This window comes from Pipistrellus kuhlii, unplaced genomic scaffold, assembly GCF_014108245.1.
Source record: "Pipistrellus kuhlii isolate mPipKuh1 unplaced genomic scaffold, mPipKuh1.p scaffold_m20_p_59, whole genome shotgun sequence".
Lineage (NCBI taxonomy): Eukaryota > Metazoa > Chordata > Mammalia > Chiroptera > Vespertilionidae > Pipistrellus > Pipistrellus kuhlii.
Genome location: NW_023425561.1, coordinates 147,314 through 173,968, shown reverse-complemented (window position 1 = coordinate 173,968; position 26,655 = coordinate 147,314). Strand labels below are relative to the sequence as shown.

The following is a 26,655-nucleotide window of genomic DNA, read 5'->3' as shown; positions in this document are numbered from 1 at the left end:
ACCCGCGCCAGAGCCGGCAGCACGACGGCCAGGGCCATTTTCCCCGACCTGGACCGGAAGCCGGCGACCCGGCCACTTCCGGGAACTCCCGAGGCCGGCCTCGCGGAAGACGCGCCGGAGCCGGAAGACACTTCTCTGCGTGTGACGGAAGTGGCCGTGCGTCTGACGCCCCTGGCGGAGGGGAGGGGGGAGGCGGGCTCTGGGGGGCCGTGAGCGGTTCGCGCGCTTCGGGCCTAGTCCGGACTCGCCGCCTCCGCCGCCATATTCCCGGTAACGGGGGCGCGCGGCCGGGGGCCGGCGGGGCCGGAAGAGGGCTCGGGGCCGGCGCCGAGGCGGGGAGGGGGTCGGTTGAGTCGGGGGCCGTGGGAGGCGGCGGAGGGAGGGGGGAGGCGCGGGCCTTTGTGGGAGGGGGCTGCGGGCGCTGGGCCGGGGCTGCGGGACGGAGCGGGGCGGGCCTCGCTGGGGGCAAGGACTGGGCCTGGGTGCGGAGCGGGGGTGGCGGGAGCTCAGAGACCCGCGGGGCCTCGGACTCGGGCCGCCCGGGGCCTAGGCAGGTGCGGCGGGCGGGGGCCGCGGGCTTTGCCTCGGGCGTTCTTGGCAGCGCCGCCCGCGGCCCCTCGGAGCGGAGGCCCGGACGTGCCCGCGGCGCCATGGCCAGCTGCGGCGCCGCTCGGGTCGGGCCCGAGGGTGATGGGCAGCGAGCCCCGCGAGCCTGGCGGCCCGGGAGAGCGAGGGGCGGCGCGAGGCCGGGGGCGGGGCGGGGCGCGGCGGGTGGGGCCGAGCTCGGGGCCGGAGGCTGCGTCTCTGGAGACCGGGAGGTTGGCAACCATTGCCCTCCGCCCAGCCCGGGACCCGCATGCCGTCTAACTCTCGCCTCTCTCTGGATATCGCAGTGGCATCTTTCTTACTTGGTCCGCTTTCCGGGCTCGCGATCTGCCTTCCGGAGCCATGTCAGAAGGAGTGGACTTGATTGATATATACGCCGACGAGGAGTTCAATCAGGTGAGGGGTCGCCGAGAGCGTGGGGACTCCCGGGTCAGCCGGGAGCCACCTCCAGCATACTTGCAGGGGCTCCAAGTTCCGCCCGCCCGTGGGGGGTTTGCTGCCTGAACACGCCTCTGCCGGGTCCCTCTAGCACACACTTCCAAGTCCTCTGACCGCTCTGTGTGTTAATTTAATCCCAGGCTTCATTAGCAAGGCTTTGATTTAAGAGCACATAAAAGTCAGGTTTAATGGTTTGGTGCATCAACCTGTGGAATGTGCTGCCCCAGGAGCCAGAGTTGGATGCCCATCTCCTCCGAGGCTAACCGCGCTCACAGACCAGAATTCGGTTTCCTCAGCGTTCCTGGGACAACGCTGACATCTGTTCCTTTGTGATTGTCCCGGACTGCAGCGGGGAAATAGCTGTTAGTCCCCCCTCTCTCCCATAAGGCAGTGCAAAGGCACAATACAAAGATACTTTGACATTTAATCTCGGCTCCCTTCTGATTGCCTTAATCTCCTCTAACTAGCTGGACTCCAGGCTGAAGAGGGCATTTTGGTGGAGTCCGTTTTACTGATGAATGTAATTTTTGTTTGGGAGGTTAGGGGAGAGGCGAAGGCTTGGGACAAACAGTTGAAAAGCAGGTATAGACCACTTACATACCTAAGTTGGATTCGTTGGTGCTTTTATGTTACCTCAGAGAACATTATACAGTGACGTTCCTGGAAACAGTCATTTAAAATTTGATTCCGAGCTCTCGAGGTCACAGCTCAAGAATGTTGCAGAGTCTCTGTTTAAAACTTCGTATCTTGCCCGGGTTGTTTCCAGCACCTTCTGCTTGGGTAAGCTGGTTCTTCCCATTGGCATCGCTTATGGGCAGCACGCGAGGGCTTGGGAGAGGTAAAAGAACAAACTGGAGGAGGAAAGTCTGCCGTGTGGACTCTGGCTTGGATATGAGGCAAAAGAAGAGGCTGAAATACATGCTGGTTTTTTGTTTGTTTTTTCCACTTGGCATAAATTTAAATGTAAAAAAACTTTTTAAAGTATTATGCCTTTTTCACATAGAGATCTTAAAACACAAAATAAGAATGTAATGACCTTGTATCCATTATACAGCTTCAGTTATACTTTTTTTTTTTTTTTAATGTTTTTATTGATTTTTAGAGAAAAAGGAAGGGAGAGGGGGAGAGAGAGAAACATTGATCAGCTGCCTCCTGCAACACGCGCAGATGTGCCCTCACCGGGAATTGAACCACTGACCTTTGGTACATGGGGTGATGCTCAACCAACTGAGCCACACAAGCCAGGCACCAGTTACACTTTTTTTTTTTTTAATATAATTTTATTTTAGAGGGAGAAAGAAACATCAATGAAGAGAGAGAATCATTGGCTGCCTCCTGCACACCCCCATTGGAGATCAAGCCTATAACCGGGGAATGTGCCATAACGGAATCACACCATGTCCTCCTGGTTCATAGATTGATGCTCAACCACTGAGCCAGCCGGGCACCAGTTACACTTTTTTTTAATAGTCATTTTCTGGTGTCTCCTCAGGTAAACTGGATGAGTCTACATGTGGGTATTGATTGACTTAAATACATGAATAAATTTTTGTTAATTTCAAACAAGTCAAATACTATAGATAAAAAGAAAGGTTTAATGTAATAAGTAGGTTACAAACCATTGCTTTCCTGAGTTTTCCGTGCTACTTTGAGGCAGACTTTTACTACCTTTTAACAGGTTACGGTTTGTTTTTAAGCACAAAATGATAGGAAAAGGACTCCCTGCGGAGTTGGTTCCCTCCTGTGGGTGGGAACGCCGCTGCTTTGGGAAAGGGGAGGCAGGGGTCCCTGACCGGAGGTCTAGCCACAGCTGGCCTAAGAAAGCGAAAGTTCATTATTTCCTGAACAGTGTAAGTTGTAGGTCAGAGACAAGACTCCGGCCTTGTCCAGAGGTCACTGCTTTGTCAGAGGAGAAGTCCTTGGCCTCTACGATTTGTGTCCTCTGACTTCTTGCTAAAAGGAATTTTGTATGAGTCTAAGGTAAGCCAAAGGTGGTGTGTGGGATCTAGTAGACATTTATACCAAACAGACAATATTTGATTCTCGGCAAGTTGAAGAAAGTGGAGATTTTTAATGTCTTGTGGAAGGTTGGGGGAGGGGTGCTTTTTACCCCCATCAGGGAGTTAATTTTTGGCAGAAATGGTTTTAGTGTTATTGGGAGGCTGCTGAAGAAATAATGAGAGCTCTGTCCGGCTGGAATTGTTAGAAGCAGGCTCAGGGTGAAGCAGTCAGGACAGATAGTGCTTCAGGGTGTTTTAAGAATGTTCTTGATTAACCCCAAAGTGACCCAGGCACAAACTCCATCACACGGACTTTGTTCCCCAGGGAAAAGGAATGCCTCTCCTAGATGGAACCCCATGGCGCTGGCTCCCTGATCTCTCCCATGTGCTGCGAAAGCCTCTTACAGGCTCTCCTGTGTCCCAGGGGGCTGGAGCCAGCTCCTCCCTGGGCAGGGGAGGCGCTCAGCTGCTGCCTTTCCTGAGTGCTTGTCTCCGCTCCTTGGGCCAGACAGGCAGGCGCTCTGCGCAGTCGGCCGGTTCTCCTCTTTACTCCCAGCAGCAGGTGTTTACTGAGCGCCTTCTATTGGCCAGGCCTGTGTTGGGACCAGTGAGGTAAAGGGGAGGAAGCATCCTGTGCTCAAGAGGTGTTTCTGGTGGCTGAGGGTATGGAGAGTGACAGGACGGAGGCTGTTAGATGAGGACTGTGTTAGCTTTGTTTACAGTTAAGAGAAGCAGTGCTATCAAGTAGATCGCTTTGAGAAAAATAAGTCCTCTCAGACATCAAGGGAAGGGGGCTGGAGGTGAGCATGCTGATGAGGAATTATGTAAATTTAAAATTCTGCTAGTTCTCTTGTTAACCATGAAGCGTCACGAGACAGTGACAGCTCTGTGCTGTTAAACACCAAGTTCTTTGTGAGATAGTCATTCAGTATTAAACGCTGCCTTTTTAAGTAAAATTTTTTTGGTGTTTTTTTTTAAATATATTTTAATTGATTTCATAGAGGAAGGGAGAGAAAGAAACATCATTGATGAGAATCATTGATCAGCTCCCTCCTGCACACCCCACACTGGAAATTGAGCCCACAACCTGGGCATGTGCCCTGACCGGGAATCAAACTGCAACCTCCTGGTTCATAGGTCAATCACTGAGGCATACTGGCCAGGCTGGCTTGTTTCTCTCTCTCTCTCTCTCTCTCTCTCTCTCTCTCTCTCTCTCTCTCTCTAAGTAAAAAATGTTATTGTTAATTTGTAGATTTAGGTTTTGCCTTAACCTAATGCATCACTGCATAAATCATTCACTTATTTGTAACCAGAAAAAACTTCAGGTCATTATCTGTTCTTTGTTTTACCAACCAGAAGTAAAATGAATTGGTGTCACTAGCAGTTTTAAATCCAAATACAAATTGGTACCTTGTTTCTTCAGTAAAATTTTACCTCAACACAACCCTCAGCAGGCCTTCCTGTGCAGGGGAACAGCTCGGTCACCCCGAGCCCAGGCTCTGGCCCAGAGAACCCATGTGCGTCCCGTGACAGCTGTGCACTGGCTGGAGCCTTTTTTCGTGCAGAGTTGAGGTAACCCATGCAGCAGGGCCTCCGGGGACAGCCGGGTTCTCCGAGGGACCCTGAGCGAGCAGCTGATTTGCTGAGGCTTATAATAGGGGGACACCCTGGCCATACGTTTGCTTTTTGAGCTACCCAAGTCTGAATGTTGGTTTGTTACCCAATTACCAGTGGTAATTTTTGTCTTACAGCTTTCAGACACATTCCTTCCTTACATGGAAGGAATTCCAACTCGATTCCACTGACTATCCAAGATGGCGTGTTTTTAAGTTCCATTTCAAAATTCTTGATTAAAAAAAGAAAGCCTAGTATGAAGTAGTGTTCTCCAAGGATTAGGTCATTGGAGAGGATCAAGTGCTTTCTCTGTCTTTAACCACAAGGGAAAATTGCCATAGCTGGTACATAAACAAATAAGTGATTTACATAGAATTGGGATAGTTCGAAACATAAGGTCTATAAAATATTTACACAGAATATTTGTCAACTTAGCCCTCGCTTTGTCTACCTTACTCAGTCTATTACCCACCCTGCACTCCAGTGTTAGCTTCTCTCTGTTTTCCACACACCCATTTTATGCAAGATCCTTATTTACTGGTTTGCTAGAATAGTCTTCTAGTGCTTGTCTGATTCCTTCTCTTGTAAGCTGCCCCTAAAAGGTTTCTCTTGCCATTCGCTTTCTGACATTTTTACAAGGTTTAGACTCCTCCCCTGTGGGGTTTCTTAGACCAGCGGTCACCAACTGGTGGTTCATGAGGTCCAAAAGTTTGGTGACCGCTGACTTAGAGTATCTGTGATCTTTGACATTATTTACAAGCCTCAGGAGGTAGCAGCCTGTCCCCTTCATTAGCAAAACACTGTTACGTTAGTGTGCGTATTTTCATTGTGCTTCAGATAAGCTGAGAAAATAAAAGACGGTTTCCAAAAGTGTGGGATGGTGTGTAGGCCTGATGATCTGTGCACGGCCAGTGTGACTCAGGCTGCGTGTCAAGTGGTCACAGGTTGGGCTCCTGGTCAGTGCCTGGGTTGTGGGCTCCATCCCTAGTGGCAAGCATGCAGGAGGCAGCCAGTGGATGATTTCTCACTGACATTTCTTTCATCTTTACCGCTTTCTTCCTCTCGATCTAAATCAATGAAAACATACCGTATTTTTCGGACCATAAGACGCTCCGGACCATAAGACGCACCAGTTTTTAGAGAAGGGAAATGAAGAAAAAAAGATTCTGAAACAAATAGTGTCCTAAAATATTTTATGTGCATTAAAACCCAACATCACAGTCATAAACACATGTAATCAACCCTGTAAAGTAAACAGCAGCATTTAGAACCATTTTAGAGCCGGGCAAGCACACAGAGACCACACAGAGCCGGGCAAGTAAAAAAACTTTTTTTTTAAAGTATATGTGTAGGCTATATTTGGACCATAAGACGCAGGGACTTTTTCCCCCCACTTCTGGGGGGGAAAAAGTGCGTCTTATGGTCCGAAAAATACGGTACTTTTTAAACAATGATTTCTGTGGTGAGTCTAAACCTCTCCAGTCTCCTTTGAGAATCAGCAGTATTTGGGTTGATAGTGAAGGGAGACAGCCATTGGAGCTTCCTGTCCTGAGTTGTTTAGGCAGGAAATGACGTCAGGGAACTAGACCTAACGCAGGTTTTTCCTTTATTCCCTTTTTAAAAGGCAGCAGTGGATGAATGAGCTGTGGCTTCCGTAAAACACTGTGAACTTCTGTCCCTCATTTTGGCAGCTTCATCTTCAGCATTGTTTGCATGTTAGAGTGTTAACTGGAAAATACTTCTCTGATCCTTTAAAAAAAGATCTGAGATAATTGCAAAATCTGAAATTAAGATACTTCGATAGTAGTTCTTGTGGTTTTAGGGTTTTTGGTGTATGGTGTTAGTCAGCTTGGACTTCCATAACAAAATAATAAAAACGGGGTGCTGTGAACACAGAAACTTATTTCTCACTGTTCTGGAGGCTAGAGGGCCAAAACCAGGTTTGGGTTCCGGTGAGGCCCCTCCTCGGGGTTGTGGACTGCGGTTTCTTACGTTCTCACCCTGTGCAGAGCAGAGGAGAGAGTGTCTCACTTGACTCTTACAAGGGCCCTAATCTCATCCATGAGCGCTTCACCCTCATCCTCATTACCTCCCAAAGGCCCCCTCCTGACACCATCCCACTGGGGAGCAGGGCTTCAGCATACATATGGGGGCGGGCACACGGACATTCAGTCTATACAGTAACGTGTCACATAGGCAATAAGCATCTACAGCAGCGCTCGCCAGCCTGGTGGACCTTACACCACCAGTTGGCGACCACTGTCATCCAGAATAGACATTTATAGTGTAATGCTCACTGTGACATAGCTCATGGTATGGCTACATCTCTTTTCCGAGTCTTATATTTTAGAGAACTTGTTATTGTATCATTAAACATCTCTGGTATTGTTCAAAGATATCTCTTCTGTAGGCGTTATGGTAATATATTGGATCTGCATGCCACTTGAGAAATAGAACTTAGTGAGGGAAAATTCTCCCAAGGTTATTAACTTTTTACTTTATTTTTTAATGTGGGTTTTTTTTGTTTGTTTGTTTGTTTGTTTTTTACGGTTATTGGAAAGATGGGATTGTGTACTCTGAGTTTTAGAGCTTCCCTAAATCATTTGTGTAAATCAAATAATTTTAACCAGTTATTCCCATTATTTTTTATGTTTTGGTTCCCATTTTAACATGCCTTTCCCCCCGCTTTCTATTTCTAAACAATATTCTCTATTTCCTATTGAATAGAACGTTTGTGTAACTCTTGATTTTGAAAATGCATAAGATACTGAAATTTTCATTAGTGTGTCTTAGACGCAACGTTTAGAAGCTAACCTCATTGATATCAGTGTGTCCTTGCATTCTTATTTAATTATAATTTACCTTTTAATTCTCACAAGTGCCTGGAGCTAGAAATATTGCAGACAACTCACAGGGTCTTAGAAGAAAAACCTACGTGAGCATAATTAAGTGAAATAGTTGTAAATGAGGAAGTTTCCTAGAGTAGGACAAGGAAAGTTTTGTACATTTTATAAAGTATTTGTGGCTCTAAGTGAACGAGAGTGAACTAGAACGGACAAAATGAAAGGTTTGCAAACCCACCTTTGCCGACCCTTCATCTCTTAGGACCCAGAGTTCAACAATACAGACCAGATTGATCTGTATGATGACGTGTTGACCGCCACCTCCCAGCCCTCAGATGACAGAAGCAGCAGCACTGAGCCACCTCCTCCTGTTCGCCAGGAGCCGTCTCCCAAGCCCAATAACAAGACCCCTGCAATTCTGTACACCTACAGCGGCCTGCGAAACAGGCGGGCGGCTGTGTACGTGGGCAGCTTCTCCTGGGTGAGCGTGGGCAACCTCACAGGCTGTGGGGGCTGAGGGAGAGCCCGGGGAGGTGATGGCATTTTCAAAACCCAATGTCGCACTGCTTTGTGCTCTGATGGGGTTGGATTTCTTTTTCCTGGGATCAGGTTGGATTGATCTCTGAAAGAGAACTATCCTGAGGACGTTCTGATGCCGAAGAACGCAATGATTAAGTGGGTAGTTGCTTTTTCTGTCATCTTGTTACCACCCCTGACCCTGGGGCTTTATGTCTAGCAGGGTCATCTGTGGGATGAGATTTCAGAGTGAATACCTTGTACTCTTGGTGGTCATTAGATGGTCCTGTGATAATGATGGGTGACAGGGATCAAAGACCTTGATAGCTCTAGTACACCTGGGGTAGGTGGTGATTGTTACTCTGTAAGTTACTGTGTGACATGTTTTTGGGCTGGTGGGGGGATTGTTCTTCAGATTAGAAAACGTATGAGCTGGGGGAAAGCTCCTGACCATGGTCAGCTCTGCGGATCAGACCTGTGATTAAAAGCTGCGAGTCTCAGCGTTTGAGCTGATGACCAGACAGCCCAAATGGCAGTCAAAGTTAAACTAGGTTTGGCTCTTACTCTCTAAAGGTGGGGACTGTGGAGGGGGTCGGGGGACAGTAAGAAAAGCCTGCACCAATTGAAGTGCTGATGGGCTTTGGGGTTTCCTGAGGGAGGTCATGGCTGTGACTAGAATCCTAGGCTTGGGGAAAGGGTTGGGACATTCTGGGTTGGGGGTGGGGGCAGTGTAGCTCCTGACATTTCTTCCTTTTCCATTTTGCCGGCCCAGTGGACCACAGACCAGCAGCTAATCCAGGTTATTCGCTCCATCGGAGTCTATGACGTGGTGGAGCTGAAATTTGCGGAGAATCGAGCCAATGGCCAGTCCAAAGGGTGAGGTCTGCGTTTGAGAAGCCCCTCTAGTTTGTAACCGTTGGGATAACAGGTCTGCACTCTCTTGGCCCTAGATTTTTTTTTTTTTTTAATATATTTTATTGATTTTCTACAGAGAAAGGGAGAGGAACAGAGAGCCAGAAACATTGATGAGAGAGAAACATCGATCAGCTGCCTCCAGCACACCCCCTAATGGGGATGTGCCCACAACCAAGGTACATGCCCTTGACCGGAATCGAACCCGGGACCCTTGAGTCTGCAGGCCTACGCTCTATCCACTGAGCCAAACTGGTTTCGGCTTGGCCCTGGATTTTAACCCCTCCAACCCCAGGCCCAGTTCACTGCCTTGATTTTGGCAAATTGCCTTAGAATGGGGACCTGGCTGCAATGTCGTAGAACATCTATCCCTTGAGGGGCAAAGAAAGCTGACTTCTAATTTCAAATAAGTAGGAAGATTATAGACTGACACCTTTTTGTTGTTGGTAGAGTGTGTGTGTGTGTGTGTGTGTGTGTGTGTGTTCAATAATAGCACGATATTGTTTGCTTGGCCAGTTTTCACTAAAAGTGAAAGAAAATGTCTTTGTTCTTCTGTTGTCTATAGATCTCACTCATTTTTAATGTTTCTTCCTCAGGTACGCTGAGGTGGTGGTAGCCTCTGAAAACTCTGTCCACAAATTGTTGGAACTCCTGCCAGGAAAGGTTCTTAACGGAGAGAAAGTAGACGTGAGGCCAGCCACCAGACAGAACCTGTCACAGTTTGAGGCTCAGGCTCGGAAACGTGAGTGCGTCCGAGTCCCAAGAGGGGGTACGTGGCGACCATCTGTACGAAGTGGGGAATGCTGTGGATTTGTCTTCTGTGGTGTAGGCTCAGCCTACAGTGTGGAGGAATTTGGGGGAGGGAAGGGGTGGTTGTGGGTGGCAGCATGTCAGGTTGGCCCCAAATGAGGTCTGTGTGAGAGTCAGGTTTAGGTTTTACTTTGGTTCTGCCACTAAGTCATGTGACTGTGGGCTTATTTCCCCATCTGAACTAGATACATGATGTTTAAAGTTCCTGTCAACTCTAAATTGTGTGTTTCTGCCTGAAAAAAATCCTCAGTATATAGTGAATGAATGGGCTTAATTTATAAATTTTTTAAGAAGGAGCCACCCTAAAATATAAACAAGGTATATATATGCCTAAGCAACCAGCCGACCGTCTGACCAGTATCTATGACACAAACTGGGCAGATGCTCAACACAGGAAGCTGCTGAGCTGCGCTGACTTGACAGCTGCGGTTCTTGGATGATGCACCTGGAACAGAGAAGAGGGAGCCCGATTCTGGGGTGCATCACCCAAGAACCGCCCTCTTGCAATCCAGGACCCCTCAGGGGATATCGGAGAGTCCGTTTCAGCCCCATCCCTGCAGGCCAGGCTGCAGGACCCCACTGGTGCATGAATCCATGCACCGGGTCTCTGGCCCATTGGCTCCCCACTTTGGGTCTGGCTCCCCACCAGGCCTCTAGCCCTTTGCAGAGGTCGTGGGTCTGGCCCTTACAGAAACTTTTCGACTCAGTTAGCTAAACGATAAGACGTGCAGGACCTACTGGCTATGGTCCCAATGTTTGGTGCCCACACTGACTCATCCGCTTAATACCAATTTCCAGTGGAGGCAGCGAATTTTCCCGAGACCACTCTCACTAAGAAACTGGCCGTGGCTTCCCTCCTTTTGGGCAGACAGTAGCGCCAGTGGGCAACCTCCAGGGAGGTAAGGCACAAAGGCGCAGCAGCTCAGGTACAAAGAAGGAGGTTCCTGCTGCCACAGGATTCTGCTTGGGCAGAAGGGCCAGGGCGGGAGCCTGACATTGAGCAGGGCCTGCCCTGGGCCTATTAGATTCCAGGCTAAGCAAATCCTGTTTGCTAGTAAACAATTGCATTTACAACAAACAAACAAAACAAAACAAAATAAAAAACACAATTGCTTTTGTAGCTAAATGCCCACAAGGCTTCAGTTCCTGCCAAACTTAGGGTAAAGTGAGGTGAAAGAAGTGAGACAGATATAGAGAGAAAGTGACAAAATATTGGGAGAAGAGAGGAGGGAGCCTGATTCTGGGGTGCATCACCCAAGAACCACCCTCTCACATCCGGGACCTCTTTGGGGATGTCAGGGAGCCGTTTTCTGCCTGATCCTTGCAGGCCAGGCTGAGGGATCCCACCAGTGCACGAATCCGCACACCAGGCCTCTAGCTTGTCATAAACCAAGACTGGAAGGTGCTCTGTAAGGAAGTGATCTAAAGATGTGCTGGAGAAGGTGCATTTAACAATGTTTCTCCAGCATTTTCTAGGGACACCCTTGCAGTTGCTGGATATTTTTAGTCTGCTTGGCAAGTATTTCTTAGAAAAGAAAGTTGCATCATATTACCTTAGCTCCACGCTAGCATCTCTTAGTGCCTCTTACTCCTTTTATTCCGGCTCTGCCCACCGCGCACCTTCTGATCCTGATTTGGTTTCCCAGCGAGGCTCTCACTGGGAAGGGAATGCCCTGACCAGCTGCTGCAAGTGTTCTCTCTGCTTGGCAGCTCTGTTTCTTGTTGTAAATTAATAAAATGGCACTCTGGTTTATGAATCGGTCTCTGGTGAGTTTGGTTAGTATGAATCCGTCTCCTAGGGTTTGATCACCCTTGGTGAACGGTTCAAGTTGAATTTCTGAACCTGGGAAACCTGAGAACCAGACGTTGGATTGGCCTGACCTCACGCAGTGCGGCCACCTGTCAGGCCCTGTCTGAAACAGCCAGCTGCCTTCACTCTGCCTTTCCTGCGGGGGGAGCCTTGGAGTGGCTCACATTGATTGGGGGGCCCATGGGAACCGTGTATTGATTGATGGGAGGTGGAGCCCTAGCCCCTGCTCTCTTGTGTGGGAACAGCTGTTCTTTTACTAGATGGAGAGCTTAGATGGCTGTGGTCTGAGCGTCCATTGCTCTGGTTCAGAAGGCACACACTTCCTCCTTGACTGCTTGTACTTTCCAATCCCTTCAGTTTTAGTCTCCCTGTAAAACAGCCTTCTTCAGACTTCCTAAGGTGCATCATTTTCCAGCTGCGTCAGGGGACACTCCTAACTTCACATGGCTGTTTGTTCCTTGGTGCTGCCTGCCTTTGCTGAAATGTTGGTGGTGGCTGAGCGCTGTTTTTCTATGTTGTGGACTTGGCCTCTGTTCACTCGCTGAGTACAGTTGGTGGACTTGCTTTGCTAAAGAATGTTGGGATTTGTAGCCAAAGATATAAAACAGCCTTGTGGATGAGGGGACAGTAGGTGGGAAGGTGGCTGTCAGAGCTCACACTTGACACTTGTTCTCCCTTCGGTGTGGGAGAGCGTGGGGAATACGCAAGGTGCCGTGTGTTTGAGACAGAAAGGTGCTCTGACGGGCATTGTGATAAACTGCAGTGGGGAAACGGCAGTGGTTGCAGGGCGGTGACCCCCCTTCTGCTGGAACCGGAGTGGGTGTACTGACAGGTTCGAGTCTAAGGAGCGCTCTTCTTTCCACACTGTCTGCTGACGGCGTCTTTCTGCCTCGGAGACTCCACGGCCAAGCAATCGCGTTCTTCTGTTGGAGTCCACGCTGGCCAGGCCTAACGTGGCTGCGAGCGGGAGGGAACAGGTGTAAGCAGGGGCTTGACAGTGCCAGGGCCTCACACCACACAGCGTGCTCTGACTGCATGCTGCCCTGTGGGGAGAACAAGGGGTCATTGAAATGTAGCCCTGGGAGTTCCCACATTTGTGGCATGTTTTACCCCAGGCGTTTGCTAGGAGTCTGTTCTCAGCTGTGGGCATCAGCTCTTCTGTGGGCAGACTCTTCCTGGCTTACCTCCCATTGTCTCTACCTCCCAGTCTCCGGTCTTCTCTTGGTTGTGGGTCTCTTTCATCCCAGTTACCACTTTGGTATGTGAAAGAAGTGTCGCCCATCCCGAACCCTTCCTTCTCTTTCCCCAAACTCTCTAGGTCAAGTGCCTGGGCGAGGAGGAAATCCCAAGTGTGCAGCAGGAGCAGGTAGAGAAGGTCGACTAGCGCCAGGCTAAGGTCCTGCATTCTTACCAGGGGACATGGAATTCCAAATCCGATTGACTCCAGCTGAACAGGGATGAACATACACTGTCATTTCTCACGGAGATTAGGATCCTTCTGCACTTAAAAATACAAAACAGATCTAAGGATAAATGTGAAGCATGGATGGTTCTAACCTGTTTCTCCGAAAATAAGACAGTGTCTTATATTAATTTTTGCTCCCAAAGATGTGCTAGGTCTTATTTTCAGGGGATGTCTTATTTTTCCATGAAGAAGAATACACATTTATTGTTAAATGAAAATAAAAGGAAATTTATTACCTGTATACAGAACGGTAGTATGGTAGTTGTCAACACAAACCAGACAAACTGTGAATCCTACAGTATCAAGAATTTACTTGGCGAAGCCAGTTTGGCTCAGTGGTAGAGCATCTGCCGACTGAAGGGTCCCAGGTTTGATTCCGGTCAAAGGCATGTACATTGGTTGCGGGCACATCCCCAGTAGGGTGTGTGCAGGAGGCAGCTGGTCGATGTTTCTCTCTCATCGACGTTTCTAGCTGTCTATCTCTCTCCCTTCCTCTCTGTAAAAAAATCAATAATATATATATATATTTTTTTTAAAAAGTAGGGAGGAAAAAAGAATTTACTCATTTATTCAATGACAATCTTGTCATCATCTTCTGGAACATCATCATAATCCAATTCCTGAATTTCCTGGTGAATTTCTTGTGAATCCATTCTTTCAGAATCAGTGGACCAAATCTCATGTTTAGCAATAGCACTGTCTTTAAATGAGTACTTCTTGTCGAGGTAGCCTGCTCGCAGTGCATTTGCAATACAACTGTCAGTGATTTTCTCCCATGAATTCTTCACCCAAGTCACAGCTTTTTGCAGTTTAGGTTTCACAAAGTTTCCACACTGATTTCTCTCCATTCTATTTTCAATGCAGTCATTAATTTCCATGCGCAAATTGTCTTTGAATGGCTTGTTTATTGCAATATCAAGAGTGTGGAGATAGGCCATCATTCCTGCGGGAATCATTATCTGATCTATTTTTCTTTCATGAAGAAATGTCTTAATGTCTTTAGCGCTGTGAGTGCTGGCTGCATCCCAGACTAGCAGACCTCTTTGGCTCTCTCGCGTAACAAGCGGCAGCATTAAATCAACCCACTTCCTTATAACTGCTTGTGTGGCCCAAGCTTTTTCAGTTTCAAGAATAAAAACTCCCAAAACACGTTCAATCTTTTCCTTCTTGCTCTTAGAAATGATTAAAGGTGGGATTTTAGTGCCATCCTTACAAATTGCCAAAATACAGGAAACACGTGCACTTTCGTAAGCAGTGGAGGGAATGTACACTAAGGAGGCACCCCGCTGTTCAATTGTTGTTTGAGATGATTGGCCCACAAACACTGCAGTTTCATCCATAGCAATCATGTTGGAAAGATTGTATTTAGAGAAGTCAGCATCATCAATGAAGGACTTGAATGCAAGTGCTTGCTTAATAACTTGAGTATCTTCCAACCTAAACAATGTTGTACCGGTAGATCTTCTTAAAGACAGTTCACTTCGCTGAAGGAAATTATCCAGCCAGTGTTGTGATGCTTCGAAGTCTTTGGGGGCTATGTCAAACTGGTGCCATTGCAAGGGCAAATTCTTGAATCTGAGCCCTATTCACAACCAAAGCCTTTGCTCTCCTGTCAACAACCCATTCACAGATCAGGTCTTCCAGCTCAGAAAATAATGGTTGCCTACCTGATCCACACTTGCGCTTTTTAGCATTTCCCTTGTCCACTTGTTCAATGAGGTTACCATTCTCTGCTCGCCATTTTCGGACCAATCGGACACTCAACATCTTCTCTTTGCAGAAAGCAGTAAAATTTTGGCCCCAAGAGTCTTCCACGATTCCTTTCTGGTACTCCATGGAGTAGCTTTTTCTTTTTGCACTCATTTCTAGGGGTAAAAAAAAAAAAGGAATTGGCGTATCAAGGTGAGGGAGGGGGGTCACTTAAATGACACAGGGGGGATCAGAGGGGGGAATCAAAATGGCACAGGAGAATCAGAAGGGGGATTACCATTTTAGTAACCTCTTTTGATCCTCCTGTGTCATTTTGATTGCCCCCTCTTTTCCTCCTGTGTCATTTTAAGTGATCCCTCTCCCCCCACCCCTGTGCCACTGAACACCTTCACCAGACATCCCCCCTACCCCTTTATCAGACATTTACCCCCTGGGGCCTGCTTGGGGACTGTCACTGGGCTTGCTGGGGCCTGGATCTGGGCTGGAGCAGGGTCTGCCACTGACTGAGAACCTTTAGTCATGAGGACTGCCGCGAGCATCAGGTAGTGTCACCAGAGACCAGCACTCACCACCTTCGCCGTGTCCTGTCCACTCTAATCCTCCTGTTCTTCTACACGCGTCTTCGAAAAGTCTCTTCTCTCCCGCCCTGCGCTCACTGCTCACTCTGACCTCTGCTCCGCCTCCACACAGCAGTGACGTCAGGACTCCGTGTAACGTCACTGATTGCTAGACGCCAGCTGGGGCGGCCCTAGCGACCAGTTTACGGTAAATTAATTTTCATTCTGAGACAGAGCCTAGGGGAGGCCTTATTTTCAGGAGGATGCCTTATATTTCACTCAGAAGGAAACCTGTAAGTAGGTCTTATTTTCGGAGGATGTTTTATTTTCCGGGAAACACGTTAGATAAAGAATATTTTTGACATAAGAATTTAAGGTGGTATTGCCTTCTGGGTTTATGTCTTAACTAAGTCGCCTCAGCTTTTTCTCTGATGCCAAAGAAAAGGCAGTAGATGATTCTGCTTTTCAGCCACCTGTCCTTCCTCAGGAGGTAGCCAGTGGCCTGCTGGAGGACGAGCTGGTCCTGTGAGTGCGTCTACAGTCTGGGCAGTAACAGTCGTCGTTTTGTTTCACAGGAATACCTCCACGGGCTCACTCTCGAGATTCGAGTGACTCTGCCGATGGACGGGCCACGCCCTCTGAGAACCTTGTCCCCTCTTCTGCCCGCGTGGATAAGCCCCCAAGTGTGCTGCCCTACTTCAACCGCCCTCCGTCAGCCCTCCCCCTGATGGGTCTGCCCCCACCTCCAATTCCACCCCCACCACCTCTCTCCTCAAGCTTTGGGGTCCCCCCTCCTCCTCCTGGCATCCACTACCAGCATCTCATGCCCCCTCCTCCTCGATTACCTCCTCATCTGGCTGTACCTCCCCCTGGAGCCATCCCACCTGCCCTTCACCTCAATCCAGCCTTCTTCCCCCCACCAAACGCCGCAGTGGGGCCTCCACCAGACCCGTACATGAAGGCCTCAGCCCCCTATAACCACCACAGCAGGTAAGAACTACCTGTTCCTCTCACAGCTGAGCCAGGCGTGATGGGGTGGAAGGGAAGCGTTTTCTTCTCTCCAAGGAAGGAAGTGAGCACTGAATTCCATGTTTCCCTTGTGCGAAACCGTAGTCATAGAGTTGAGTCCTGGGAAATACCTGTTAGCTAATGTTTTTATTTGGTGTTTTGTTTAACCTCTTGAACCAAACCACGTCCTTTGTACCCCTTTTTAAGGGGCTTGATTAAAAAGAGGGTGTAGGTCGCTGTTAGGGAGGCTATGAATGTCTAGCACTGTTGTTGGGTCATGCCAAAATCACCCACGTATATGTCATTGAGGAGAACATGAACACACAAAGCACGTGACCAGGCAGAGGCCGTATAAGAAGTCACACAGGGGAGACAGTATAGGAGTCACATCATTCCTAGGGTGGTGAAGGTGAGTGGGTTTGGCAGTCACACTGGTATCACTTCTGTGCAGCCGGGATTCGGGCCCTCCGCCCTCTGCAGTGAGTGAGGCAGAGTTTGAAGAGATCATGAAGCGGAACAGAGCAATTTCCAGCAGCGCCATTTCCAAGGCCGTCGCTGGAGCCAGTGCAGGTAGGAACGCTTCCCTCTATGGCCTTCTCCCTGCCCTCGGTTTCACACATTGCCAGGCCTTGTTATTCCATCGGCAAGAAATTCCGCCAGATCCAGGTGGAGCGCTGTTAGGTTCTCCAGAGTGCTCCGCTAGCCCAGCCGGATGGCTGAGTGGGTGAGCGCCAACCCAGGAACCATGTAGTATTGAGGGCATAACCAGAAGCTGTGGTGACTCTTGAGAATCTTTGGTTTCTAAAAGAACATTGGCGGGGGGTGGGGGGGGCGGAGTAAGATATGTATACAGGAAGTTTCAAGGTTCTGGTCCAAGTTTCACTTTATGACATCAGCCATATTCACTTAACTTCCTATGAGTTTGCCACGTGAATGTAAATGTAGACTGTCCAGTCTCCAAGTTAACCCTAAGTTTTATCTATTTCCCATAACTTCTCAGCTTGGGCTGCAAAATTTAAATCCACGGAGTAGGTTAAAGACAGGAAGTGTACATATTTTTATTTTTCCCTCCAGATAATCTTCATTGGCATCTGAATAAACCTTTTTAAATTAGAAGTAATCTGCTCAGTGGGACAAGTCAGATATACAGAGGACTATGATGAAAATCATTGTTCTCCACCAGTTCCTTCATAGCAAGATGGTCAAAAACCGAAGCTCTGTCTCCCTCTATTTCTATTGTTCTCATTCCAGTCATTCAAACCACATACATTTACTGGGAGCCTGTAAAATGGGCAGAAGAGCCCTTCCCTGGTGGAGCTGACCTGATGTGCTGGACTCCTCCAGCTTTTATTTTATTCTTCATGCCTGTACGGAGGAGCTGCCAGACCTCAGTATCCCGGCCCTTGTCTGGTCTCCTGCTTTCCTGGCATTATCTTCTGTCCTTACTACTCCTAACGCAGCTCAAAAAAGCTTTGTGGCCATAGCTGGTTTGACTCAGTTGATAGAGCGTCGGCCTGCAGACTGAAAGGTCCCAGGTTCGATTCCGGTCAAGGACACATGCCCAGGTTGCAGGCTTGATCCCCAGTAGGGGATGTGTAGGAGGCAGCCAATCAGTGATTCTCTCTCATCATTGATGTTTCTATCTCTCTCTCCCTCTCCCTTCCTCTCTGACATCAATTAAAAATTACTTAAAAATATATAACTAAAATAAAGTCTCATTTGGGGGTTGGGGGGAGGCTTTCTGCAAGTACCCACCCTGTGACCACTGTCCCTGCCAGGTATTGCTCAGATTTGGAGAATGAAGGGACTAATTCTTAATGGTAGCATAATTTAAATAAAGAAAAATGTTAAATATGCATATGTGTGTTTATGCATGTGTATGTGCTATATGCATGTTTTGGATATTTATTAGATATATGTATATCTACACACATCTGATTATAAATTTAAGACAATTTAGTAAAAAAAATATGCAGTGTTAATAAAGTCATCTGCACAGGCCCCCCTACAAGTCTACCTCTTACAGTTTTTTATCTATCCTCCAGATTTTTTTTGTGCATATAGCAACATATATGTAATTTTATTGTTTTTACAAAAATGAAATAATATATTCTGCACATGTTACATCATGTTACTGTGTGCCTGCACTGTGCTAAGTGCTTTGTATTGCTTCCTTTGTTTACATACAAGATGACTTCATGCTTTTTAACAACCACGTGATAGTCTGTGAAACCAGTGATGTGTAATTAAGTGGCTAGACCCCGTTGAAGGAACTTCAAGTTTCTAATTCTTTAACACAGCAAACAACACCGAAACAAAATGATTAAACTTACACTAGTACACAGGGGGAATCGAAGTAGAAAATGTTTAGAATTCCTAGGTCAAAGGTATGTACCTTGTTTATTTCAATGGATGTTGTCAAGCAGCCTCAGACAGTGATGCGCCAGTTTGTACGTCCACTAACAGTGTCTGAGGACAACTGTGATTGCAGCCCATTGGGACGTAGGTACCTTCTGGTTTTATACCTGCTGCGTCTGCCGCTCTCACTGGGGTTCTGTGGGACCGCTCGTGACTCTTGGTTTGTGTCGTCCCGAGTTCTCCATTTGGTCCAGCAGCTAACTGCCTCTGCTCACTCTGGCTTTTCCGTCCACCCGTCAGGGGATTACAGTGACGCAATTGAGACGCTGCTCACAGCCATCGCGGTCATCAAACAGTCCCGGGTCGCCAACGATGAGCGCTGCCGTGTGCTCATCTCCTCTCTCAAGGACTGTCTCCACGGCATTGAAGCCAAGTCCTACAGCGTGGGTGCCAGCGGGAGCTCGTCCAGGTGAGCTGGTGGCTGCCTCCGCGGCCGGCCAGCCCGGCTCGGCTCTCTTCCAGGGGTGGGCAGGGCGGGAGGGAGCCCAGGGGACCTGGCAAGGACCTGGCTGACAGCAGACCACGCCCCCCTGTCTCCCGGGGAAGAAATCACCTGACATTTACAGTAGTCAGTGTCAGCAGGTTAGGTGAGGAGTGGGTTATTCTGGGGAAAAGATAGACCGGGATAGCCAAGAACACGGGCTTCGGAGCCACCCATGCTTGGATTTGAACCCCAGGACTGCCCCTACCTACCTGTGTGACCTTGACAATGGAATTACTCAACTTTCCAAGTTTCCTTTTTCTCATAAAAGAAAGGTGGGGAGCAATAGTACAAATCTTATAGACTTGTAAAGATCAGGTGAGACAGTGCATGTACAGCTTTTAGCACTGTGCCCGATACATTAGTAAGATCTCAACAAATTTAACTGTTATTTAAAATAAAAAAAAGACTCGTCCTCACAGGACCGCCACCGTCAGACAGTGGGCCCATGAGGGCCGTGGGAGACAGGGTAAATAAATGCTGGAAGACGCCAGAGGCAGCACTGGGGGAGGAACGCGCTAGGCCCTCTGTGCGAGGCTCAAGGATCTTTCTCACAGGAAAAGACATCGGTCCCGGGAGAGGTCACCTAGCCGGTCCCGGGAGAGCAGCAGGAGGCACCGGGACCTGCTTCACAATGAAGATCGGCATGACGATTACTTCCAAGAAAGGAACCGAGAGCACGAGAGACACCGGGACAGAGAACGGGACCGGCACCACTGAGAAAGGTGGGATGAAGCCCCGTGCCAGCTGGTGGGCAGTCTTTTATGAGAGAAGATTACTCACTGAAGGTTTTTCTCTCTGTATGTTTTATTTTTATATTTACTGATTGGAGAGAGAGGAAGGAGGAGAGAAAAACATGGTTTGTTGTTCCACTTATGCATTCTCTGATTCTTTTTTTTTTTTTTTAATATGTTTTATTGATTTTTTCACAGAGAGGAAGAGAGAGGGATAGAGAGCTAGAAACATCGATGAGAGAGAATCATCAATCAGCTGCCTCTTGCACACCCTCTACTGGGGATGTGCCCGCAACCAAGGTACATGCCCTTGACCGGAATTGAACCTGGGACCTTTCAGTCCGCAGGCCGACGCTCTATCCACTGAGCCACACCGGTCTCGGCTCACTGATTGATTCTTATATGTGCCCTGACCAGGGCCCTGACCCACAATGTGGCCTGTGGGGATGATGCTCTCCTACCCACCAGGGCTATTTTTTTAGAGCAAATTCAGGAGGGCAGACTTCCTGCTTGTTAGGAGTCTCACCCTGAGATGGGCCTGAGAGTAAGGTATTTTTTGTTTGTTTCTTGGCTGCCTTGCCTGTATCTGACACAGCAAGCCTAAGAGCTCAGAGCACAGTGTCTGCGGGCAGTGCCAGAGTGTGAATCCACTCCTCCAGCCGTATGGCTTTCTCTTCCAGTTTCTCACTGAATGAAGGTGAGAAAGTTGTCTCATTAGACTGCCGTGTGTTCAGTGAGGTAATCCCCACACCTGTTACATAGTAAGCTCTCGATGAATGGCAGCCGTCTTACCAGCATTGCTGTGCATACCGGGGAAGTTGACCGGTACAGAATACTTATTGTTTACAAGGTGCAACATAAGTGATTTTAAAAATTACTGTCTAAAAAGATTTTGAAAATCAAGATACTTTTTTCAAACAGAAGAATGCTGACCCGGAAGAAAGTTTGCAGGGGTCTTCAAACTACGGCCCGCGGGCCACATGCGGCCCGCAGAGGAGTCTGATCCGGCCCACCAGGTTTTTTGGGCAGTGAGCGCAGCCGAGGTGTTACAGTAGGAATTAGTAGTTCATATAGTCCGGCCCTCCAGCTCTCTGAGGGACCGTGATCTGGCCCCCACTTTAAAAAGTTTGAGGACCCCTGGTTTATAGCTTTGGAGACTGTGGAGGGTGCTTCAGTGGAAGGATATATTCGTTTAGGGAAAGACAGATTGACAGCAGACACTTTTTCTTTTTTTAAAGCATCTTTGAAAAAAGTATCTTGATTTTCAAAAGCAGGAGAGTTGGAGTGGGGGAACCACATGAACTCAGGTCATTGAAAATGGAGTTAGGCTTGGTTGGACCCAGGGCTTCAGCACTATTTTCATTCTCGAGGTCGGCTGCGAGTTTGACATGCTTGGTGTAAAGGCAAGGGAGGGGACCATCCAGCCTGTAGACCACACAGGCCTGCGCATTCACTTGGTCTGGCCCTGCCACGGCATCAGGGGGGAGTTAATTACATGACCACGTGTAGCAGGCTAGTGTTTTAAAATATATTTTTACTGATTTCAGAGCGGAAAGAGGGGGAGAGAGAGAGATCAGTGATGAGAGAGAATCTTTGATCAGCTGCCTTCTGCATGCTTCTTTCAGGGTGTGTGTGTGCTTTGGAATTTGAGGGTATTCTTCAATTCGTGGTTTGTACATTTTGTAGTTCTTGGTGGTTTGTTTTTTTTTTAATCTGTGTACATATACCATTGTCCCCCCTCTCCCCATACATGCCCTCCCTCCCCAGAGTTTTGTCTCCATTGGTTGTACTTATATGCATGTATACAAGTCCTTCAGTTGATCTCTTATCTCCCCCAGATCTCCCTACCCTCCCTGCTGTAATTTGACAGTCTGCTTGTTGCTTTACTGTCTCTATATCTATCTATTGGTTCATCAGTTTATAATGTTCTTTATTAGCCATAAATGAGTGAGGTCATGTGGTGTTTCTCTTTCATTGACTGGCTTATTTCACTCAGCATGATGTTCTCCAATTCCATCCAGGTTGCTGCAAATGATGATAATTCCTTCTTTTTTTATGGCAGCATAGTATTCCATTGTATACATGTACCATAGTTTTTTGATCCAATCATCTGCTGGTAGGCACCTAGGCTGTTTCCAAATCCTAGCTATTGTAAATTGTGCTGCTATGAACATAGGGGTGCATATATCCTTTCTGATTGGTTTTTCTACTTTCTTGGGATATATTCCTACGAGTGGGATTACTGGGTAGTTCTTGGCTCTTGCCTTATTATTTTAGAACCTTCTATTTGATGTATAGTCTTTCTCACTTCATTGCTGTCCTCCTGGTCCAATAAAACTGAACTTTCTGTTCAATTTTGATCCAGGGCAAATATTCAGAAGCCCAAATGGTGTGACATTGAGAAAGTATTGAGGGCTTCAGTTTTCCCTACAGAAAGGGGACAAAACCTGCCTGCATGGGTGTTGAGAGAAGCCAGAGGGAGAGGCCATGCCTGATTCTGAGGCTGAAACTTCGGCTGCAGAGTAGAAGGATTACTCAGCTTGTGGGTGTCTGTTTTCTGTGTAGCTCCTTCAGCATACGGAAGTGTATACATAAAGGGTGAGCATTTGTGTATTAGTAAAATCCTAAGCCTGACTCTAATCCCCCCTTCTTCTTTTACCTATTGTTTCTATTTTCTATACTAGAGGCCCAGTGCACAGAATTCACGTGCTTGGTGGAGGGGGTCATTCCTCAGCCTGGTCTGTACCCTCTCATAGTCTGGGAGCCCTCGGGGGATGTCCAGCTGATGGCTTAGGCCCACATCCCATGGGCCGAAGCTGGCAGTTGGACATCCTTAGCATTGCTGCAGAAGCCAGAGGCTCTGCCAACGCCATTGCACTTACCAGCCATGAGCCCAGCTTTGGCACTCCCTGGTGGTTATTGTGTGTCATAGCGACCGGTTGTTCTGTTCAGTCAGTTTGCATATTAGCCTTTTATTAGGATGATGAGGTTCACCGTGCTCCCCTGCAAATTAGTGTTATGCCATGAGAACAGGGCTGAGGGGATAAGGGAGCGGCAGTTAGGTGGAGACGTGGCAAATGGCTAAACAGTTTCTTCTGTGGGGCAGAAGCTCCTCTGTGCACTCACGATTCCGGGTGGCGACTGCTGGTGGTTTCTCTAACCCTGGGTGCTGTGCTCTCAGCCCCTCCCCCCAGCTGTCATCTGGGAATAGACTTAGACATTTCTTGAGTTTTAATACAGTTTACAGCACCTCTGGCTGTGGGTGTATGCGTGTGCACACACTCAGAATGCTGTTTGAGCCAGGGCTTCTTTAAGAGAAGAAAAAGTTTGGCTTTGAGTTTACTGTGTAAGTACATGCTTTCTGCCAGGGCCTCACAGGTGTGTGGAGGTTAAGCACACGTGTGTTCTCACACTGTACCTCCCAGTTCCAGATTCCCCCTCTCCTTAAGGTAAGCTCTGACTTGCTCAGAGTGATTTCCTGAAACAATTTAAATTCATCATGTTCCCTTGTACAATAGCAACTTTGCTTGAAATGTAATTTCCATACTTTTCCAGTCTCTTTTTGAGACTTCATTTCATTGTCTTCCCCCCCCACACTCACCTTAAAGGAAGAGGTCACTGCTTTTTTCTCTCTCCAACCAGCCCGCACTGTCCACAGTGCCAGACGCCAGACAGTCCTTTCTTTCTTCCGCTTTCCCAGGCTTGCATTTCTCTGTCTGCACCCCCTGCTGCGTATGCTGGAACTTTAGGAAATGCCCTGGTAAGTCATTTAAGCCCCGCTGCTCTGAAAGTAACTCTGATGTGTGTTCCTTCGGATGTTCTTGTTGCAGGAGTCGGACGGAAGCAAATGTTTTTTAATGGACTTGCATCTCCTCACCTCGATCAGGACTAAAGGACGGAGGCCGCTCCACCCCTTCCCTTCCCTCCATGCCCCCACCCCCCTCCAGACACCCAGGGATTGCCCTCTGCCCTCCAGGACTGAAGACTGCCGGCCCTCCCAGTCCCACACCCCGCTTGCCGGGAAAGAACCTACAACCTACAGACCGGTTGGGAGGGGAGGCAGACAGGAAGAAGCAGGTCCAGCCCCGGTCTCCATAGAGAATGGTGCTTTGTTCAAGGAAACGTGAGTTTCTGATTCTCCTGGAGCGGTTCAGTAGTGAGGTTGATGGGAAGACTTCCTTCTCAAAGCAAAGGAATCCTTCGAGTGGGATCTGGGAGAGCGACTGGGGTGCCAGGATATGCCCAGGCTCATGCCCTCTAGGTTTGATGGGGCCACGAGGGTCCAGACCCCTTGCTAACACCTCTTCGTTCAACTCCTTTCCTTCCAGCCCTTTGAGGCGGGACCATGAGAACAGAATGTGTGGAAAGCTGCTCTTGCTCTTGCTTTTCCTTCTTACGTAGTGACGGTTTGTTTCCCTGGCCTCCCGCTCCTGCTGCCCGGCCGCCTCCGCGGACGCCTCCCTGCAGAGCAGGCCGCGGGGTGCGTGTGCTGGGAGCCCGGAGCCAGCTCCCTCCCTGCTTCAGGTGCGGTTGCCTCGCAATAACCAGCTCTGCCAGGTGTTCTGTTTCTCGGGGCTCCACCTTTCGCAGGGGAGCCCTCCCCCCAGGGCTGCTTCCTTGTTTTAGAGGAGGTATTGCCGTTGGGAGGTGGGGACATGGCCTCAGCAGCGAAGAGCCTGGTGCAGTGCCAGGATGGAGGCGGCACCGCGGGCAGCGCATGGCAGGCAGGCATGGCCTGCTCCCGGAGGCCCTCCTTTTTTGCGCGGGTTTGATGTAAGCATCGGCTCGCATCCCCCAGGTACCAGTTCCACTCCTCGTGGGGTAACCTGACACTAGCAGCCAGGGAAAGTCACAGGTGGGGTGTCTCCACCTTTGACCTTTGACCATTGACTTCCTGTCTCCCTGGGCTCTGCCTGGAGGTACTTCCTGCCTCTGAGGAGGAGCAGGGACAAGCGGAGCCTGACCTGAGTGAGCTCCGTGTTCTAAGGACCACCGCTCGGGGCCATTTCCCACACGGGCATGGAATTGCTTTCCCGTAACATCTGATTGTGAAGTTCTTGTTGCTGAGGGAGGAAGCAGCAGGGTCTGCAGTGCCCAGGGGCGACGGGCGATGGGCACTATGCGCACCTAGAGGGCACGTGGCAGCTAACGAGAGAGACGTGACGTGAGACGTGGCGTGTGAGGTTAGGGTCATTGGAGACCCTTGTGGCTCAGGGAGAGACTGAGTTGGACTGAACCCTCTCTTCCCTGCACGTTTCTGACCCGGCCCCCCAGGGCGGCCCCGAGGGCTGGAGAGGCACATGCCCTTGGGACAGGCGACAGGTTTGTAGCCCTTTTCCCCTGTCCCAGGTCCCAGCTCCACCTCCAGCTCAGGATGTTGCCCCCTGCCCGCCGGCAAGAGCTGGTACTGGGCGTACCCTCGGGAGCGGTCCTGGTGTCAGAGAACAGTGAGTGGCAGGGAGGAAAGGAACGGAGCGCAGGACAGCCTCTACCCGGGAGCTCTCCCCGTTTTTGTTTTGTTTCTATTCGGTGACACCATTTTTAGTTTTGTTTCCTGATAGCGAAAGGAAAACACCCAGTCCTCAAAGGCCAAGGCCCCGTCCCCCTGTTGTCGGTGATTTGTCTGTCTTTCTGATAGGTTGAAAATTGTGTAATAAACTTGATGACGCTGTCAATCTTTTATACTGCATTGTATTTTTTTCCTTTTGTAACAAAGTATTTTTAAATAATAAATGGGGTGTGAGCTATTTCATGGATTCTGCATTGAATAGATTTGTTGAGGTGTCGGGCCTGGGCGTGGGTGGATGCAGAGGCTGTGGATGGTAGTGAAGCCCAGGTCGCTGGACTGGCGTGCAGGGTGTGTAGCTGCCTGTGGTGCAGGCAGGAGCCTCTGTGCAGGCTGTTTTCCTTCGCCACCTCAGCAGTCTGGTTAAATCTTAAGGCCGTCCTGTACCAAGACTCCAAAGATTTACTCCCAGAATACATGTCTTCCCTGAACTGGTGTCCTCATGGCAAGGTCAGGAAGGGAAGAGGCCCCAGGAGTGAGAAGTCTGATGGCTAGCGCCTCCTTCCACCCACTGGTCTGCCCATGGGCCGTGGAGATGAAAGCCAGAGCTGTCCTCCATCCACACGAGATGCTTTCAGAACCAGAGATAAATGTGAGTGGACATGGAGCAAGAGCTGAACTGGGAAATACATGTGAGGAAGCAGAGTGATCTTGACGTTCCAGAAAACTGGCTTTTGAGAAAGCCAGGTGAACAGGGAGCGTTGTGTGACCAAGATGAACCAGAAACCAGCTGATGGATAATATGCACTGGGACCAGTAAAGGCAAAATCTGTAAAAATAACTTTTTAAGAGATGTTTTTAAAAATACATATTTATTGATTAGAAAGGAATATCAATGATGAGAATCATCGATCGGCTGCCTTCTGTATGCCCCACACTGGATCGAGCCGAAACCCAAGCATGTGCCCCTGACCAGAAATTACACCGTGGCCTGGTTCATTGGTTGATACTCAACCACTGAGCCACTGCAGCTGGGCAGAACAAGTAATCTTGCAGCAGAAGGGAACTTTGCTAGCGGGCCTGAAACCTGGCAAAAGAAGAGTTGGGTGCCTCAGTTCCAACCTGTACCTGCTCGCAGTGCTTGCTAATGCCTGCTGCTGCACTGCGCCAGTCCGCACCGGCTAGAAGCCCACTCCTTAGGCCCATGTGGTGCCTGCTGGTGGAGAA

At 48.8% G+C, this 26,655-nt stretch overlaps 1 protein-coding gene across 3 annotated transcripts; it reads left to right on the top strand.

The window, feature by feature from the left end:
* Nucleotides 1-158: 158 nt before the first annotated feature.
* CPSF7 (cleavage and polyadenylation specific factor 7) lies at nucleotides 159-25,597 on the top strand. Of its 3 annotated transcripts, none has more exons than XM_036417423.2 (10): nucleotides 159-270; nucleotides 894-1,002; nucleotides 7,764-7,982; nucleotides 8,790-8,893; nucleotides 9,526-9,671; nucleotides 15,857-16,271; nucleotides 16,741-16,859; nucleotides 18,948-19,116; nucleotides 19,746-19,913; nucleotides 23,753-25,597. In XM_036417423.2, the coding sequence occupies exons 2-9, from the start codon at nucleotides 949-951 to the stop codon at nucleotides 19,906-19,908; spliced, it is 1,389 nt and encodes a 462-aa protein (XP_036273316.1). In that variant the 5' UTR covers nucleotides 159-270; nucleotides 894-948; the 3' UTR covers nucleotides 19,909-19,913; nucleotides 23,753-25,597. The 3 variants fall into 3 exon arrangements, with proteins under 3 accessions (XP_036273316.1, XP_036273314.1, XP_036273317.1); XM_036417421.2 differs by having other exon boundaries at nucleotides 9,526-9,698; XM_036417424.2 differs by having other exon boundaries at nucleotides 217-343; nucleotides 9,526-9,698.
* The last annotated feature ends 1,058 nt before the right edge of the window (nucleotides 25,598-26,655 follow it).